The sequence below is a fragment of the Peromyscus leucopus genome, chromosome 1 (assembly GCF_004664715.2).
Source record: "Peromyscus leucopus breed LL Stock chromosome 1, UCI_PerLeu_2.1, whole genome shotgun sequence".
Taxonomy (NCBI): domain Eukaryota; kingdom Metazoa; phylum Chordata; class Mammalia; order Rodentia; family Cricetidae; genus Peromyscus; species Peromyscus leucopus.
In genome coordinates, this window is record NC_051063.1 from 140,989,058 (window position 1) to 141,009,198 (window position 20,141).

General features: G+C 39.3%; 1 protein-coding gene across 4 annotated transcripts in view; it reads left to right on the plus strand.

Moving 5' to 3' along the window:
- Mctp2 (multiple C2 and transmembrane domain containing 2) overlaps window positions 1–20,141 on the plus strand; it is a 279,955-nt gene that overhangs the window by 226,140 nt on the left and 33,674 nt on the right. For all 4 annotated transcript variants that reach the window (XM_037198675.1, XM_037198670.1, XM_028880331.2 and 1 more), the window contains 2 exons: window positions 9,107–9,229; window positions 12,400–12,441. In XM_037198675.1, the coding sequence (XP_037054570.1) occupies window positions 9,107–9,229; window positions 12,400–12,441 (165 nt within the window). The remainder of the gene's footprint in view (window positions 1–9,106; window positions 9,230–12,399; window positions 12,442–20,141) is intronic.

Here is a 20,141-nt window from a genome sequence, read left to right on the forward strand (position 1 = left end):
CCCAGAGATGCTCAAGACCACTCTCATAGGGTATTTAAATTGTATCCCAGAAAACAGACACATGGTTTTCCCATCTCATCCCAGTCTCCTTTGGGCGGGGGGTGGGGTGGGGGGTGGGGTGGCTGGAGAATCACCAGGGAATGTTTTACCCATTAATCTGAGGCTTTTTCTAATTTGGTCTGATTTGGTCTAATTTGGATTTTTGCATCAGCAGAGAGTCTTATCAGTGTGCAAAAACCTTTCCATGTGTAGCACTCAAAATGGGGTGATGTAGACACACTGTAGAAGCAAAGAGATACACCAGCTTCTGCGGTACTTGTCTTCAAAAATCAGAGGAGCGAGTGTTGGTATGCGAAGCCCTAACTGGCAACATTTCAGATCTTGCTTCTCACAGCCATGCAGCCTGTTGAGGAGCCTGGAACATGTACTGGGAATTAGCTGTTAAAATACAATCAAGTGTAAGCTAGCTCACCCTGCTGTGCTGAGTTATAAGGTCTACACATCAATTGTAGAACAAGGAGCAAGAGAGCATTTTCATTAGAGAGAGGGACATCTTGAGACCTGCTGGTGTTGTATTTTATTGTTTCTGCTTCATTGGTGATGGTGGTATATAGGGCACTTTAAAAATTGTATTATTATTTTAAGTTTTGTTTTATATATATGGGTGTTTGTTTATATCTATGTCTGTGTGCCATGGGTATGCCTGGTGCCCACAGAGGCCAGAAGAGGGTATCAGAGTCTCTAGAACTGGAGTTACAAATTGGTGTGAACCATGATGTGGGTATTGGGAATTGTACCTAGGTCCTCTGCAAGAACATCCAGCACTTTTAACTGCTGAACTATCTCTGCAGCTTGAATATTTTTATTTTAAGAATGACTTATGGGGATGGAGAAATGGTGCAGACATAAATGCAGGCAAAACAGCCATACACATAAAAAATAAATAGATATATACTAAAATGAATTGTAATTGTCAACATTAAATTAGAAGCCAATTGTTTTATTGATTTGTTTTTTATTTATCCCTGGAAGTTTTTAACCCTCACCCAGCACTTTTTTATTTATTCTACAATAAGCATGTGTATGTTAGCCCCTGACTTTGTTCTGTTTTATATAATTTTCCCTGTAGAAAATATGACACAGATGCCATTTTTAAATATGTAGATTTTATCTTCATTGCTACAGACAAATTGATTTGCACAGTGTTCTGCCATGTGCACTGCTTTTGGTGTGTATTTATATATTGCAGTTTTCAATTTTCCTTTTGGCATGGACTACTCCTGTGGATATTCACAGCAGTGTGGATTCTTCACCAGGAAGTTATAGATGAGAGCATTTTCTAACCCCTGGAGTACTGATTTGAAGACAACAGGCTTTCAAACAGCCCACCATTAAACAAAGGTGGTAACCAGAGCATTCTGTGTTCCCAAGAGTGATGCTCTTGGTTCAGCTTCAACCCAGCAGCCCAGTAGGGTTGGAGTTTCGGTTGGCGACAAGGAAGGTAGACAGTATGTCTTTCTATTCTCCTTCTTAAAACAGATGCTGGAATGATTCAAGATCTGTAGACCAATAAATGTAACCCAACACATCTCTGGGATGAAACCTACTTGATCATGGTAGATCATCATTTTTGATGTGTTCTTTGATTCCATTTGCCTGGTAGAGAGCCCTTGTGCAGGTTGGTGGATGTCAGAGAGAAATAGAGGTGGGCTATGAGAAAACGAGGAGAGGGGCTCCAGGAAGGATCTAAGGGGATCCTGTCCACACCAGTGGGATCCTGTCCACACCAGCGGGATCCTGTCCACACCAGCGGGATCCCCAGGGAGTTGGAGGTGTGGTGGGCAGAGAGAATCCTGCAAGTAGATAGACATAAGGAAAAGCATACTCTGGAAAGACAGAGATAAAAGAGTTAGGAGTACCCTGGGTCTGAACCAAGAGTTGGAGTCTTTGTGAAGAGAGGAAGGACACCTGTAAGCAGGTTATTTCCAGGTTGAGGGTGAGAATGGAGAACCTGTAATGGGGGACAGTGTGAATCACTGACTTGAATCCCTGCTAAATGTGGCCCCTGGGAGTCCAGGGAGAAAACATTTTTAGGGGCTGACAAAATGAAGTAGAGAAGGGCTAGCGGGGCTGAGAGGGTCTACAGTAAGTAGGCAAGCTAGGTCTACACTGAGATTATGTGGAGTCCCCCAAGAATAGGGGTTGGCTGGGAGGAGGGGCCGCTGCAAGCAGTCTACTATAGCACCACTGGGGATGAGCCTGGAAGACTATCATGGAGGACAGGAAGGAGAGTGAAAATTGCCTCCCTGAGTCCAAGTCTGGTGTGATCACTGGGGTCCCAAATAAAGAGGATTTCTAGGTATTGTCTCCTGACACAAAGGAATAGAAAGAAGGGGAAAAGCTAGGATAAGACTCAAGCTGTGTTTTATATTCAACCCCTTGCAAGAATAATTAAATATGATAACTGTAAGATTTTTGTTGATGCCTCTTACCAGATTGGTGAAATTCTTCTTGTACATGTTTTGTAAGAACAGAAGAGCATTGGGTTTTTGTCAAATGCTTTATTTTATCCATTAAAATAATGAGATATCTTTCCTCTTATTATGTCAAAATGGTAATTTACATGGTATTTTGTATATTAAATCACATCTTTGTTGTTTTCTGTACATATTCCACTTGGTCTTGATTTTACTATCTTTCCATGTAGTTTTCCATATATCCCTTGATTTTGTTTGTTAAGAGTGGGGAATTTTGCATCTATGTGTATGTTGGCCATTTGATTGTGATTTCTTTTTGTAATAGTTTTGTCAGGTTTGTATTTCACAATAATATCAACTTCTTAGAATAACTTGTGCAGGTTTCCTTCCACTCTAATGCTTCTTCTTTCAATATTGAGTAAAAAATTCAAGTGAATCATTTGTACCTCAAATTTTCTTCGTGGAAATGCCTTTATTTCATCACCAAACCAATTTATTTTCAGTTGTGTTAATCTTTATTTTGCTATAAATTTCCTCTTTGTTTGTTATGGATTTTTTTCCACAGAGATATTTTTCATCTCTGCCATTCATGTTTATGATGTTTAATACATTAACATTTAGTGCAATTATTCTATTTCAGATTTACATGAATATTTTTTCCCATTTTGTGTAGTTTTTTCCTTTTCTTGTCTTTTAGATTTGAATTTAAATTTGTGTGCTTACATTTATTTGCAATTTATTCCTCTGTGCATGTACCAGAAAAATAGAGAGACAGAGTAAAGAAAGGAAGAAAGGACACACACAGGGAGAGAGAGAGAGAGAGAGAGAGAGAGAGAGAGAGAGAGAGAGAGAGAGAGAGAGAGAATACATGTTGTACATGCTACAAATCAATTTGTATTTGTGTGCATGTGCAATGTGTTTGTGTGCATTCCTTAACTTTCAGTAGTCAGCTCAGGATCAGTATTACATGCCGATTTGAACTGTATAAACACTGCTACTTGCCTCAGTTTGACTACTGTAACACGAATCTTAAAAGGTCTTATTAATAAAAACAAACCCAGGAGCCAGTTATTGGGTTGAGTTCTGAAAGATCAGAGAAGCAGAACAAGCCACAGCTAACCTCACCTTGCCAGCTTCTCAGCCAATCCTGTTTCCTCAAATTGGAAGCCTGTGTGTCCACATCGGAATGGATCTCAGCTGAACTGCTGCTAAAAGCCTAAAACCTTAAAAGCCTAAAAGCCTCTAGTTCCTGGCCTTCACTTATATACCTTTCTGCTTCTTGCCATCACTTCCTGGAGTTAAAGGCATATGTCCTTCCCATGCAAAGACATGAGATCTCAAGTCCTTCGATTAAAGGTGTGTGCTACCATGCCTGGCTCTGTTTCCAGTGTGGCCTTGAACTCACAGAGATCCAGGTGGCTCTCTGCCTTCCAAGTGATAGGATTAAAGGCACATATGCTGCCATTTTCTGATGTCTATGTCTAATCTAGTGGTTGTTCTGTTCTCTGACCCCAGATAAGTTTTATTAGGGTACACAATATAATGGGGGACACAAATATCACCACAGACTACCATCCTTTGTCTTATTTAAATGCATTATAAACTCCATTATATATGTTATGTGCCTTGCTTTGAAGACACATTTGCATTTTAAAATGTTACTTTACATTTAACTTTGTACCATTTTTGAGGTGTAATTACTGGTGCTACTACTATGACTGAAGTAGTTCTTGGGTCAAAGATGAGAAAACACTCAAAGAACCCAAGTCACACTACATTCTGAAAGAAAAAAAAATGTCATTATTGGAAATTATGTGCTTTTTAATATGTATCAACTCTCCAAATAAAACCCTGGAATGGAAAATAAGATAAATGAATACAGAAGAACCTTCTTTAGATCTGTATGAAGCCATGCCCCACAGAGATGTTTAAACACATTTATAGCCACATGTCTTAAAATACTATTTTGCAGAGTAATTTTCTTACAATTGTTTCCTGTTGGAGTGGTTGATAAAATTTCATCAGCAGGTTGGAGATGGAAGTGACAACGTAGATCTAAAGAAATGTGTAGATTGGTATATAAATTTAGTTTCTAAAAGTGTCTATAAAGAAAAAATTAAATTTGATGTTTGTTTCTACCCATAAAAAACTGAAAAAGAATAAAGATCATATACATGCAATTATCATTTAAAAGATAATAGGCTTATCATTTCATAGTGAAATAGGATTCCTGTAGTAGAACATTGAATGTTGAAGGTACAAACCCAGAGATTATGTTTAACCATATAAGGAAAGAAAAAGCCATAGTTTCAATCAACGACTGTGTACATAAGATTCTGAAACATATACTTAAGAACTGTCATTTGAATGGGGAACTATAACAGGTAAAATGAATGTACTTATTTTATGCATAGACCAGCAAGAGAATGTAAGACTTTCTATTGAATAAAATACTGTCATATTGCACAGGTTTCTAAGCATATAACTGGATATGTATCTTTACACATATCAATAATTTCTGTGTAGTCTCTACTGAGTACCCAAAGGGTCCTCAGTTGAGTAGGATTTACCATTTTCAAGAGAAAATTGCTTTGGGGATGAGAAGAATATAACAGAGGGCTGTTGACAGAGGGAACAACTACCTGAAGTGTCTTGTATTGAAAAGGAGAAATAATGAGGCACAGAAAAAAAAAATGACATAAGAAATCTTAACCCTTGAAGGTGTCTATGTATTATTTGTCATCTTAAAATATTTGGTTATATAAACTATAACTTGTGTCATATGGGTTGAAGAATGCTTATGTTATGTCGCAATACCCTAATTGCAAAATTTGAAAATAACACATGAATCAAACATTTTACATCATTTGGAATTAATGTAAAGCTGCTTTTTGTCTTTGTGAATTCAGTACAACAATATATTAAGAGACTGTTAGACCTCAGTGTTGGAGTTTCCCCCCCAAAATTAGAAGATTTTTTTCAATCATCTGTTTAGGTAAATATATCCTGTTAATGTATTAAAAAAGAAGGATAAAATCCTTCTGCAAAAGATGCCGAAAATGAAAAACAAACAATCAATCAGCCACCATCCATTACTGACTTAATAAATAACACTCCTGAAATAAACCCTTATTAAAATGGATGGAAATCTTCTTCTTTAAAAATGTTTCATTAAATTTGAAGCAGATGCAAAGGAGTGCTTTTTAAACATTTGAGGATTATCATCAGTAGTAAAGTGAATACCTCTATGAATTTTCTCATATTAAAACTGAATAGATTTGTGTATATTCTTAATATGATATGATTTATACAGTGGAAACTAAAAGCAAACATCATGCTTAATGGTAGAGAAATGAAAAACTGGGACAATTTTCATTAAGGTTTGGAATTTGACAATAATATTTCTCCCAATATCTTTATGTAGTAGCAATGAAATTAAACAAGAAAAATCAAGTTACAATCGCAAGGAAGAAACAGAATAAATTTCTTATACACGGTTTATGTGAATATATTTTAGAAACTCCAGAAAGTCAGAAAAGTTTCAGCAAGGTTGGTAATTTTAAAAATTAATATATTCAAAATAGAGCTTTTTCAGGAAATTATAATCAGATTTTTTTAAAAGTATATTTAGGATACAGAGTAACCCAAAATAAAAGAATTAAGCGATATATAATAGTTATAAAGTTTTCAAACTTCAGGTAAAAAGTATCTTCAGCAGTAAAACAATATTGCTTTTGGATAGGAAGTTTTTATATTTATGATAAAATATTCTACCTTGAATTTTTTTTTTCTACATACTGGAAACTAATACTTACAAATCATGTGACACATTTCATAGACTATGTGTCAAAGTGTGGCTCAAGTTTTATTTTAATTTCCCCAAGAGGGCAGTCCTTTGTTCTCCTGTTCTGTGTCCTGGGAGGTAGCACACCTGTTGCTTGCCTGTGTATCTTACCCACCACTGCAGCTTAGGGTCTTTAGCACTCACTTGCCGCCCACAGCAAGGGGCACATGTCTCTGAGGCTGAGACTGATTGGTCCAGGTACATGTATCTTGTATTACATCAGAAGTAATACCTAATTATTTCCTAAGAGCCCTAAAATTTCACAACTTGCTCATTTCAGGATTTCTTAAAGGGATTTTAGAAACATATATGGACGTTAAATACCTGTAGTTTGAAATATTGGCCGCCAATCTCCCTTGTTCAAATCATCTTTACTGATGGCAATATTTGGCCCGTGTTTTGGCTCATTGTGACCTTAGAATCCTCTATCCTGCTCTCTAATTTCTGACATATACAAATCCAGAAGCAACAATATTAAATAGAGCTGACAGAAAAAAATGGTGTTTTGAAATATGACAATATTCTCACTGTTGCTGAGCATGTCCTGCCAATTCTGCCTATATTCTTTTCATTCTGTTGCAGTCTGTAAAGCTGAGTTCATCGTGTATGCGCATGCACACACATCTATACCTTTTGTGAGTTGTTTCTAAATGTGATCCCTTTTAACATTATATTTTTAGGTCTTTGAGAATTTAATACATTTACTTTGATCATTAACCCAACTCCTTCCAGATCTCCTCTCAACTTTGTGTATTTTAAAATAAAACAAAACAAAAACAAATAAACCAGCTGAGTTCTGTTTGTGCTGCCCATGCACTCAGAAGTGTGAGTCCATGCATATAGTGTAATCAACCTACTAGGGACCAGAGGGCACACCCTTAAAAACACAGAGTCTCCTTTCCCCAGAAACCATCGATTATCTTCAGCTAGGGCCTTTGTGAGGTCATGAGTGTAGTGATCCCGCCATGTCCAGAAGGACAATTGCACTCCAGTCCTCCTTGACCTCTGGCTCTTACCTCAGTTTTTACACTTCTGCAATGGTCCCTGAGCTTTGGGCAAAGGAGTTGTGATACAGATGACCCATTTGTGGCTGAATACTCCACTGGCCATCATTCTCTGCACTTGGACAAGTTGTTCGTTTCTGCATTAACCAATGTCACCTGAACACAGAAGGGACCCTGATGAGGTCTGAGAGCTACACTAATTTGTGGCTGAAGTATGAATTTAGAGGGCAGTCTGAAACTTGTCCATTTACCACAATAATAGTAGTAAGCTTATCCCTAGAGCCTATGATCTCTCCAACAATGTGTTCTTGTCTAGATTAACATTTCTAGACAAGTGTTTCTTCCTGTGGAGAGGGTCTTAAATTGAATCAGAATGTAGCTGGTTACTCCTAAGGTCTTTGTGCCACTATTGTATGCTCAGCATATCTTGTAAGCTCAGTCATTTTTGTAGCTCATAGGGTTAACAGCTTGGCACAAGTGTTGTTGGCTGTTTTCCCCAAGCAGCCTGCATGGCACCTTCCAGTACTTTGAATTCTAGCCATCAGGGATGACACTTCCTGGTCAATACCAACTTTATTTCCCCATGTCCTGTTTATAAATTGGTGTCTTCGGCAATAGGATCTTACCATGAAGTTCTGGTTTTCAACCAAGAGCAGTGAGAATACATTGTATTGTTTTAATCGTCTGTGACATTCCTGGACAACATCTTGGGGGATGTATCCCACATCTGGCACAGGGATTTATATCTTTTGGTAACCTATGACTTCTGGGAGGAACATTGTCTCCTGTAGAAGGAAACTCCACTTTTATTTCTTTGTATGTATGTATGTATGTATGTATATGTGTATGTACATAGGTATCTATCTATCTATCTATCTATCTATCTATCTATCTATCTATCTATCTACCATCTATCCATCCATCCATGTATTTATGTATCTATCATCTATAGTGTTTCAAACTGTAGGTATCATTTTGCAGCTATCCTCAGTATTAGTTAATTTCCCTCAACCTGATCCTCTCCCCTCCCCTCCCATTCCTCTCCACACTTAAATCTCCTTACCTATTATGCCCCCTTTCCCTTTAATATCACTTGTGTTCTAATAGTCACTCTTCCCTAAGATCTTCCCGACACCCTCAACCAGCGGTCCCTTTCCAGTTCCTTGGTACTCCAAGTTAAACACAGAAATCTAAAGATTTGACATAAGATTCATAAGATTCATCTGAGAGCATGTAACATTCGACTAGTGGTCCCTTTCCAGTTCCCTAGTACCCCAAGTTAAACACAGAAATCTAAAGATTTGACATAAGATTCATCTGAGAGCATGTAACATTCAACTAGTGGGTCCGACTATGTCACTTAGTATACTTTCTAATTCCATATTATTCACCTGCACATTTCATAACTTCATTTATCTTTACAGCTGAATAAAATCCCATTGTGTTTAGACAACAAATTATCTATTCACCAGTTAAACGATGTCTAGATTATTTTCATGGTTCATCTATTGTGAATAGAGTAGCTATGAACATGGTTGAGCGCGTGTCTCTATAACAGGAAATACTTTGTGTCTATGTCAGTAACGGCATAGCTTGGTCATGCAGTTGATCTGTTTCCAGGTATTTTAGGAACTGTTGCACTGAGTTCCATGGTGGCTGCACGCATTTGTACTCTCACCCTTTTGGAGCAAACCCTAAATCTAATCTCACTATTAGCAATGTAAAATTCCCACCCTCTGTTTTACCTAAGAGTCACGGCCTCTTACTTGTTTTCCCGGCAGGTGTTTTTGGTCACTGTCTGGAATTTTGAACTCTACATGATCCCTCTGGCATTGTTGCTGCTCTTTCTGTACAACTTCCTCAGGCCTATGAAAGGGAAGGCCAGCAGCACCCAGGACAGCCAGGTAAGCAAAGATTCCCAGAGTTCCTCCAACTTCGCAGTAAGGACTAGGAGAGCAGCAGGGCATTAGTCCCGTGACTAAATCATGATCCGGCCAACTGTTTGAGGCACGAAGAATGAAATACAAGTACAGTTTCAAAAACAGGTATTTTATCACATGCATTCTGGAATCTTCCTTTTATGCTGACTCATAGTCCCACATCTCAGCTGATGTTCTCAATATGAGAGGAAGCCTCTGGATCTTTGCTGCTGCTTCCTCCCTAGAAATCCACAAATCTATGTTGCTGGAGAGCTTCTCTCCAGATTCCCCAAGCCCCGCAGTCCCACAATCTACTTATAAAATAATCACTCAGACGCTTATATCACTTATAAACTGTATGGCCGTGGCAGGCTTCTTGCTAACTGTTCTTTTATCTTATTAACCCATTTCTATAAATCTATACCTTGCCACGTGGCTGGTGGCTTACCAGCGTCTTCACATGCTGCTTGTCCTGGCGGTGGCTGTAGTGTCTCTCCCTCAGCCTTCTACTTCCCTCAATTCTCCTCTCTCCTTGTCCCACCTACTTCCTGCCTGGCCACCTACTTCCTGCCTGGTCACTGGCCATCAGTGTTTTATTTATATAGAATGATATCCACAGCAAATCTATCTGGTTTCTGATAGAGTTCCTGGGACTTGCTTTCTAAAGACTAGAGGAAAATCTCTGGAAAGCTGGGTTAGGCCCCTGATCCTCTTGAGGTTTATCCAGGGATTACCAACTTCCAGGGTTGTCAGCAAATGGATGGGAGTAATCCCCCGCCACACACTTCTACTATCAAATGATGTGATTTCTTCTATTGACTCTTAAAGGCCCTTTATGTGGAAAGACACATGGTCACTTCTGAAGGAAATCCTTGGTGCCTACTTCTTCCCTGTCCCTCCTGGCTCTTATCATTGATCCCAGCCCAGAGGTTATTTTTCTCTTCTCTTCTCTTCTAACAGGAACTTGTATTGGTAACTAGCTTTAGGAACAGATATTGCCATTTCTGATTTAAGAAACAGGTTTTAAAATCAAGGCTCTAAAATTTTGGTGCCCGATAAATTTCTTTCCAAAGTCACCATCTACACATGAGGTTTTTCTGTGATTCAAATGCAAACTATTGTCATGTGGATTTTATATTCTCATTTAAAAAACCATCTTTGAAAGAATAGGTAGAATTTTTGGTTTCATTTAGGATGGAGAAAAATGTAGAAAAATGAGCATGTGGCAGAGACAAAACATCAAGAGATTTTAAAGTTATCTTCTATTTTCTTTGATTATCTAGTAGTAGTCATGAACATGTATCAGTAAGACAGAAGAACCAACTAACAAAAAATGGACTTAAAGTTTCTGTGTATTTATGGACTAGATTTTATATAAGTTAGAAAAACATCTCTAATAGGGAAACATCTGTACTAGTAAATTCTGTCAACTCACATTGGTGCAATATTTAGCCAGATTTTATTTTGCCACCATGTGTATGAGATCTTCTTTATCCTATGTGCAGAAGTGCATATATTTTCTATGACTACATATGTGTGTACAGATGTGCATAAATATCTTTTGATGGGTAGGAATATAAATTTGCATTGTTAAGAACTTTTTTATTTCAAAAACATATTTAAATTCACTGCTTAATTTAGTCTTGAAAAGACAACTGTGAATGAGACAAGAACTTCCATTTTCATTTCATCATTACCTTGTGAGAGGAACGTTTGGAGCAGCAGAGTGATGGGCCCAAAGTCACAGGGACAAACTGCAGAAACTGTGTCTCAAAATGATACCATCTAACTTTTGCAACTGTAATGTGTTTACCCCCTGCTAACCTTTCTTTGCTGCATTCCTACGTGTCTGTTGGCTTATATGAGACATGAATGACAGCAGTGGTGAATAAGCTAATCCCCTATACAGTCAGTGAGTATAGTACAGACTGACAGCTGGAGCTCATGAGGATTAACAGAGGGAAGGAAGCACCAGTCTGAGAGAAGTTACGTTCCTGACTGCTCGGAGATTTGATAGAATAGAGTACAGCACTCTGGTCACTTCTTTTAGCAGTTAGAATGCAGAAAATTGCTTTAAGCTGGTGGAACGGTACTAAATCGGAAGTCTGACCTTCGTGTGTGTTAAACAGAAAGGTAAGTCTTCAAGTTGAAAAGGTCCCTGGTTTTCTTATACTGAGTGTTCTTCCCCTGCTCCCAAACCCATCTGATTGTAGCAACTGATGGTAATTTTTCCCTTTTCTTCTTCTTCTTCTTCTTCTTCTTCTTCTTCTTCTTCTTCTTCTTCTTCTTCTTCTTCTTCTTCTTCTCCTCCTCCTCCTCCTCCTCCTCCTCCTCCTCCTCCTCCTCCTCCTCCTCCTCCTCCTCCTCTTCTCTTCTTCTTTTGAGTTAGATCTCGTTATATAGCATGAGCACTGGCTATGTAGAGCCTAGCCTCAAACTCAAAGTGATCTCTCTACCTCTGTCACCGGGGTGCTGGGAGTAAGGCATGTGTCATTGTATCTGACCGATATTCACCTTTAGACATTGCATTTATATATGTGAAATGTTCCTGTTAAGCAGACGGGATTTCTAAAGGGCTCTGAACAAACCCAGTTGCAACACAGATGCCTTGCTTTAAAGTCATGCACCTGTTAGTCAATATCAAAGCCTTCAGTTTTCTTCTCTGCTCTGTTCCTGCAACCCCAAGGGAGAAAATGTAACATTCTTAGTGATGACTCTATTCAGACTAGCGCATTTTCTGTTGTAGAATGTTTCAGTCATGGCAGCAAAGAGAAAGAAGTGGTCCTCATAACTATGAGTTTAGTAATTAGCCTTACTATAGTGCTTGGTTTATTTTCCAGACAAGAACAAAACTGTTTACAGAAAGGATCAACTGCTATGCAGCTTTGAAGCTGGATACTGTCAAAGGCTACTTGCACAATAGCTTTATTTATACATAATGGTTCCAAGTAGACTGTGCATAATGTTTATAACCTTGCCACGGTGCCCCTGCACTTTAAAAGTATGATTTTTTAAAAGAGGATATAATGAGTTTTAAAGCATTCTAATGTTTCAGTTATGTAAAGAAAACTTAACAATGTGTGTTTCCATTTGCATTGGACAATTCCAGTTGATGCTTACTTGATTAACAAGCTATGTATGGGGTTTCCTTTCAGGAGAGCACAGACATAGATGAGGAAGAGGAAGAGGAGGAGAAGGTGAGTGGTGTACTAATGACAGACCCTTAATGGTGACTACCCTGTTTCCCCAGGTTCTGTCTGTTTTGGCTTATTGGCATTATGTAAAATTATAGAAATACTATGGTTTAAAAAAAAAACAACCCCTTGCTTATTTCAAATGGAATGCTTACAATATTTACTTTTCCTCTAACATACATCATAGTAGTAGCAATTACCTTTCATATCTCACAATGATTATTTTTTAATGATAATGTGTTCCGTGTTTTGATGGATGGTGTGGTATTCAGTTTTTTTTCCAAGATTTTTAAAAAATCAGATGGAAAGAGGGTAAAACACGAGCAAAGAAATGGACTTTTTTAAGAATCAGGATGCAAGCCAAGATGGTCCTTTGCATCAATGAAAGTGGGCCTGGGAAGTCAGGAGCAAATCAAGGGAAATGGCTGCTGCTTCAGGTTCACGTCCGCGCTGTGGGGTGGTCACCCACTTCTGAGCCTGTCACTTTCCCAGCTGTTGCTGGCAGAGTTCTCTGCTAGATGTCTGTGTACAGCTGTCCTTTTCCTTCTCCTGGGAGAATCTCTCAAATCTGCTGCTTTTGTTGTCATTACACTTTCAGACAAACCTTCTGGAACCAAATGGAGGAAAGAAAAAAAAAAGAAGTGAAGTACCATGAGAGGCTTTAAGTATAATGGACTTCCAGTCCCTCAAAGCCTGGCCGTGTGTGGGGCTGTGGCGGTGGTGTGGAGAGGCTTGTGGGAAAGGAAAGGGCAGACAGGAGGAGCCAAAGAGCAAGTGTGCAATATAAATGCCTGCTGAACAGACATTAATTCCAAGACTGGTTCTGTGACACCAGCGCCTTACAGTTAATCGAGGGGACCAGATGGTTCTGCCCATTTGAAGCAAATGAGTGTGTTACAGAGTGAGTCTTATCTGTTGTCTGAAGGTGATCATTATTAAAGACATGATGAAATAAAGCACATATATTTAACAAATAAATTGATTTCTTTCCAGAATAGAGGTGATAGCAATGTAAACTTCTTCTTTAATGATTATTGATGAACTGATTCGAGTAGTTTTGGAATGATCAAACCATTGAATAGCAGGTGAATACCAATCTCAGTACACGGAGAGATGTTTTGCCAGAGAAAATTACAAGTAGTTATTTTAAACTTATCCAAGGCCCCTGGCAAGGCTGACCGCTTGTAGTTCTGATGATCAGCTATAAGTTAGAGTTACTATATTCCATCCCTGAGGTTTAATAAGTTTCTCAATTTGTTCACACAACTCAGGAAAAAACTTCCCTTCACTGGCTTATTCATGATTCAGCTTAGGAACAACCAAATAGGAGAGATGCACAGGGCCAATCCTGAGGCAACATGGGACTTCTGCACTTACCCTGGGCCCAGGAATTCCTTACATTAGTCTACACAGAGGGTTCCTGACGCTGTTTGTGTTTCTATTATTGTGTGCATGGAGGTTTCTCTATCATTACAAGACTGATTAAGTAAGTTAGTGACCACCGGTGATAGAGGAGCCTGTCTCTTCATTTGGAGGGTAGCTTGGGAGTGGGGTACCCCTTCCAATTTGAGCCCTGTCATCAGATGCATGGCAGGAAGCTGCCCCTGTCTTTTGAAGACGCCATACTCACTTAAACTCAGGTGTGTCCGAACGGGGATTGTTCTGCACAGCAGACGGCACTCCGTTCACCCTCGTGGATCTGGACCTGTTTCAGGGACTAAAGACAAAACCAAATATAATGGAATGCACTCCTGCTGCTCTTATCACTTAGCAAAACACAAGCGCTTTAAGAGCGCTGGCCACCAGCCAGGAACCAAGACAAAATATGTATTTCTTATTATATCACAATATCACACCAGGCGAAATTTAAATCTTTTTAAAAACCAAAGCTTAAAAGTGAGGCAAGTTTCGCTTCATCCGAATCTGTTTAAATGTGCCACCCTTGAAAGAGGACCACATTTACCCCCCAGGGACAGTTGTGACAGAGGATCTTTAACATAGCACCTAATGAAAAGCTTCCGACGGGAGGAAATGGACGGGTTCATCATGGCTCATAAGTGTACTACTAGTGCTTCTGAGGCTGAGGCAGGAGGATTACTGTGAGTTTAAGAACAGCCTGAGGTATGGAGTGAAATACTATGTCAAACAATCATAAACAAAACACATAAAACACCAGATGAAAAAATATTGTATGATGTCTTCCACCAGGCAGATACAAACATGGCTTCTCACCTGTGATATGGCACAATGGAAAACCAAGGCACAATTTTCGCCATGGTCAAACCTGTGACCCCAGTGGGTTCATGGAGCTTATTATAGAACATGCGGGAGGGACTACCTACAGGAACATGGGTGACCCCAAAGCAGCTGTACCACTGAAAAGTCTCACCCAAGCATAAACGACAACTTCCCCCAAAGCTGCATGGGTGGAGTCCCCCTGCAGCTAACCTTCCACAGTCTATGCACTCTGAGATCTCCAGAGACCATGAGACTGTGTGAAATTAGAGCACAATCACACACAGCTGACTGGGAGGTGTGTGTGTGTGGGGGTGTGGAGTGCCTAGAACCCCCGAGTGAGGGTCCAGTGACCCTCTTCAGTACTTCCTTCTATACGTGAATGTTAGCAGTTAACGGGCCCACACTTAAGGGTCTCTTGCAAGCAGCCACAGCTACAGGGATCAAGGGAATGGCTCTTATACACTCTTTAGCAGCCTTTCAGCACATTCCAATCTAGAGCTTAACCCGGAATGTGGTTCCAGAGATACCTGGAGTTCTGGAGATGGAGCAATATGTGCTATGTTTCAAATCTTTCTGGGCAAGGATGACTTCAGCAAGCATCTAAAAGTGGCATCCACAGAGAAGGGCCAAGACCTAGTGAGGACCAACGCACAATAGTGCTATCAGCTTGTCCCATGTGGGGAGGGTTGACAGCGGGGCTGTCCTCACTCACTGCAGGGTCCATTCATTTCTGAATCATTTCTGTTAAGGTATTCCAGTGTATTCCTTTCATAGTTTGTTCATAACCATGGTACTTTGTTTCCATAGTTTTTATATATTTTATATTTTATATAGTTTCTAAAAAAAAAAACCTAAAATGAAAAAAAAAAGCTATCTATGATCTTTTTGATAAACATACCTTTCTGTTGCTAGGGAGCCTGGCGTATTTTTAGTCTCCGCCCATATCATGTCACTCTTGCTTCTTGTCTAAGGGTTTCTATGGCTACGATAAAACACCATGACCAAAAGTGACTTGGGGAGGCGAGGGTTTATTTCAATTTACTCTTTCACAGCACAGTCTATCACTGAGAAAAAAAAAAGATTAGGGCATGAAATTCAAGCAGAGCAGGAACCTGGAGGCAGGAACTGATGCAGAGGTCATGGATGGGTGCTGCTTACTAGCTTGTTCCTCAGGGCTTATTCAGCTTGCTTTCTTATAGCACCTAGGACTACCAGCCAAGGGGTAGAAGCCCACTCAGTGAGACATACCCTTCTATATCCATTATCAATCAAGAAAATGTCCTATATACTGGCCAGTCTGCGGAGGGCATTTTCTCAATTGAAATTCCCTTTTCCCAAATGACTCTAGCTTGTGTCAAGCTGACATAAAACTAGCCAGCACACTTCTGTTGGGGATTTGCTAAACTAGAATTCTTAAGCTTCAAATTCAACACTATGAGTGTATATCCCATGTGTGTTCTAATGCATCATTTTCTCTCTGTGGACAGGACCCCAGTACCATGATGTGCTTGTCTGAGACCTGGCCAGGCACTGACAGGGTCACTCCCCACCACAGAGGATTGTTGAATGATCCCCATGGCTTCTGCTGTGTGTTAGACATGACAAAACGAGCTTCTGGGATTTGTAACATACCTGATCCAAGAGGATTCATTTACAAATTATAAACACACAGCCATTCCCAGCAAAAGTGGAAGGGAGGGAAGCTACTTTCCACCCATCTATCTTGAGAGTGACATGCCTTTATCTCTAGTTCCCCTTCCCAGAAAACATCATCACAGATGACAGAGGATGAAAGGCTGCCTGGGCCCCTTGGCCCAGCTTCTTCAAGGGATGAATGCACTCCCCGCTTCTGCCTTGCTCTGACTCATAGACCAGGACAAACATGGTCTGGGGGCTGTCATACTTTTATTGTCTGGAATACAGATGGTCATAAAATGACATCACTGTAGCCTCTGGTTCCTTATCATTGTTAACAGCGCACTGTAGTCATCTGAGTTAGAAACCAGACTGGATGCCACAATTCTGCCTCCTTTTCTTTTGTAATAGCACATACATCTTGCAGGTAACTAGATTTGAAGCTTTTAAGGAATGAAGCATACAGACTAAACTTTGAAGAAAGAAAAATCCTTCTTTCTTATACCAGATGGTCCATGTAAGAAATTGCTTGTTGCAAGTCTAGTTTTCTAGGGACCCCCATAACAAACAGATAATGGCTGAGTTCAGCCAACAACAATCAGTTAGCATTTTCTATTTTTATTAGATTTCCTATGTGGAATCCTCCATGTGGACCTTATTTGTACGGATGTACTACAATGAAAATTGCATTAATTTTCTACACAGTAAAGGTCAGTAATTGAAGCATGAACCAAGAAACGATTGTGTAAAATGCTGTACCCCATACTTATGAAAGGTCATGTAAGACAATAATATCTTGTTTTCATTGCTGAAGGTATAAATACTTTCCAGAGAGTTTCTTTCTTGTACCATCCCAACCGTCACTTACATAGACTATTCCAGCATTTACTATTAGCATGAGGAAGAAGGAAGCATAATAGAATGTAATAAAAAAAAAACCCAAAAAACTTGTTTCTAGCTATCAGAAAAAAGCCTCCTCTGATGGTCACAGTGTAGATTAGTTTTTGTATAACTAGACTGCCAGGGAACTTGAATGAATTCTTCTTTCAAGGTCATTGATGACATCACAGATGCCGGTCAGTGTTTGTGAGAAAAGAAATCCATCCCTTTATATGAGTTATGGATAAAATAAAGATAATGGGTATGTTTCTTTAAACAAGAAATGTCTAAGCATTCCATTGAGGGGCATTCTGTAATGAACAAAGGTAAATGAGCATTACTTGTACTATTCCCATTTAGAAAACTTAGCACACCGAGACACAAGAGATGCCCCAATGGTAAAAACCATCCACTGCTCTTCCAGGGGTCCTGAGTTCAGTTTCCAGCACCCACATCAGGTGGCACACATATAAGTCCAGTTCCAGGGGATCTACTGCCCTCTTATGGTCTCTGTGGGTACTTACATGCATGTGATGTGCACACATACATTCAGACATATACACACACATTAGAAAATAACTGTTTAAAAACATAGAATGCCATCATTGTCTTAAGCTGTCACAGTCAACATTTCAGATGCCTTTCCATTTTCCAAACTGACCTGCACCCGTGGCATGCATTTGGGAGTTTCTTGCAGAGTACTTTGGTGAGGTGCCCAAACCTACCAAGGTCAATTCCTAAAAAGGTAAATCTTCTGTTCCCTTAACCTAAGAATACTGTTGGCCATGGAGTGTCTGACAGTCTCAGTTTACCAGAAGGAGGATTTTTGCTTATTGTTGTTTGTGTCTTCTTAAGAAAATAAATAGCAACAGCAGCTCTCTCTCTCTCTCTCTCTCTCTCTCTCTCTCTCGTGTGTGTGTGTGTGTGTGTGTGTGTGTGTGTGTGTGTGTGTGTGTGTGTGACCATGTAGGTCAATCAATGATTTCTGTTAATTATAGGATACAATGCCTGTTATTAATGCCAGAGTATGGTATTGTTAAGAAAAGAAAAGCTCCAGCAAGCTTCTTTGAATAGTTAGCTTTTGATATGTAATCATGTGTGCACCTATGCACACAAAATTTCAGAACAAGCACAACCTACATGGAGGATGTGGTGCAGAGAACCTGATCATGGAAATTTTCAGGGCAGTAATGTAAATGGTCATTCTGATTTAAGCTCTGATAATGGGATTTATTTATTTATTTTTTGATGCAGTGGTTTTCTGGCTAGGGTTCCTACAACACTGTGTTATTTTCAAGGTTTTAGTAAGAGAATGGGTTGCAGCCAACTCTTAATGACCAGTGTATGGATGTTTTGAATCTCAAGAGGGCAAATTTCTGAGTTCATAGGCCTGCTTAACATGTTATCTCATGTACATTTCCTTTTTTGAAAATCCAATCTCCATTCTTCAAAGGGTTGGGACTTCATTTCCTTCAGAAGTAATCCCAAAGTGTTCTCAACCTGGTCCTTGGAGTATTATTTGGATATCTTGCTTGTTATGACACTGAGCAGTGTCCTTGGTACTTGAAGATGTTTTAAAACATGCACTCTAAGTGGTGTTCTTGGTATGTGCTTTCAAACAATATGAAGCAAGACATGCCAGGCTGTAAATTCCACAAGTCTTCTATGCTGCTATTAAGTAGCACTACTATTTAAAAGCTTAGAGTCCAAGGCTATGCTTCTTCAGTAACTGGTGCTACATCAAGCTGTTTACTTTCCCACTGTCTAAAATCATTCCATGAAGCTAAGGTAGAATAAACTGGCCATTGTATCCTGGTTATCCACTGGCCATTTTTCTTATTAGTAAGTTTTTTTTCCCCAATCTTACACAAGTAAACTATGCATTCTGGTACCCTTCTCTCCTCTCCTATTTCTAACCTCTCTCTTCCATTCCTGCCTCCACTCCCTAAAAATATTTTCTCCATTTATTAGTTGTGGTTTTGTTTATTGTTTTTTAATAGTTTTGAGGCTGGCTGTGTTGCCATGAATTTGAAACTAACCCTCAGAGCTTAGAGGGATCAACATTTGCTACTCATTTTTGGGGTGGGGGGCTACTAATGGTTGCCTTTGTCTTTCCCAATGAAACCTGCTGTTTCAATGTGGCCCACCCTCACCCTGTGTCCCGACTATCCACAAAGTTTACAAGATACATCTTAGACAGTTTATAAGTTAATTGATGGTTTATAAAATAATTGATAGAAAACAGAGTTATCATATTTGTCCTACTGGAAAAGTAAATAATGCATGAAGAATGACTTAATCAGTATTAATTTAAATAAGATGGTAAGACATTTAAGTATTCAAACTCATGGAAATTTTAGTAACTTTATAATGTTCAGGCATTGTGGGCTTTTGTGCCCTTTAACTCATTCAATACCCAGAATGTACCACTAGCTATTAATTTCCCTTTGCATTAATTAACAAACCTCATTTAAGAGAAATTAATGCATCTGAGATTTCTCTGTCAAATTCACAGTGGGATTCAAATCCAGACCCTCTGGCCTAAATCTTATTTGTAAACTGTGTTACATTCTTTAGAAACAAGCATGCCATTCATTCATTCATTCATCCATTCATTCATTCCACACTGAAGCAACAGCAGCAGCATTTGCTTATTTTTTTCTCTGTAGCAGAATTCCTGTGAATATAAATGCTGTGGCCACATTGGTGCTCCCATGAGAACCACAATATTGGATGAATCACCCTTGCACAAAGTTAGGAAACAGTTGAGGCAGTTGGGAGGAAACATTGAGGGAATCAGGCCTGCTTATAGGAGCTGATGTTTGGGTCAAGTTTTAGCATATAAGAATTACCTTCAGCTTTTTAAATTTGTGCATATGTGTATTATATACTTACTATTGTGGATATGTGCACACACGAGTGTGGAGGCCAGGGGACAATGTCAGATGTCT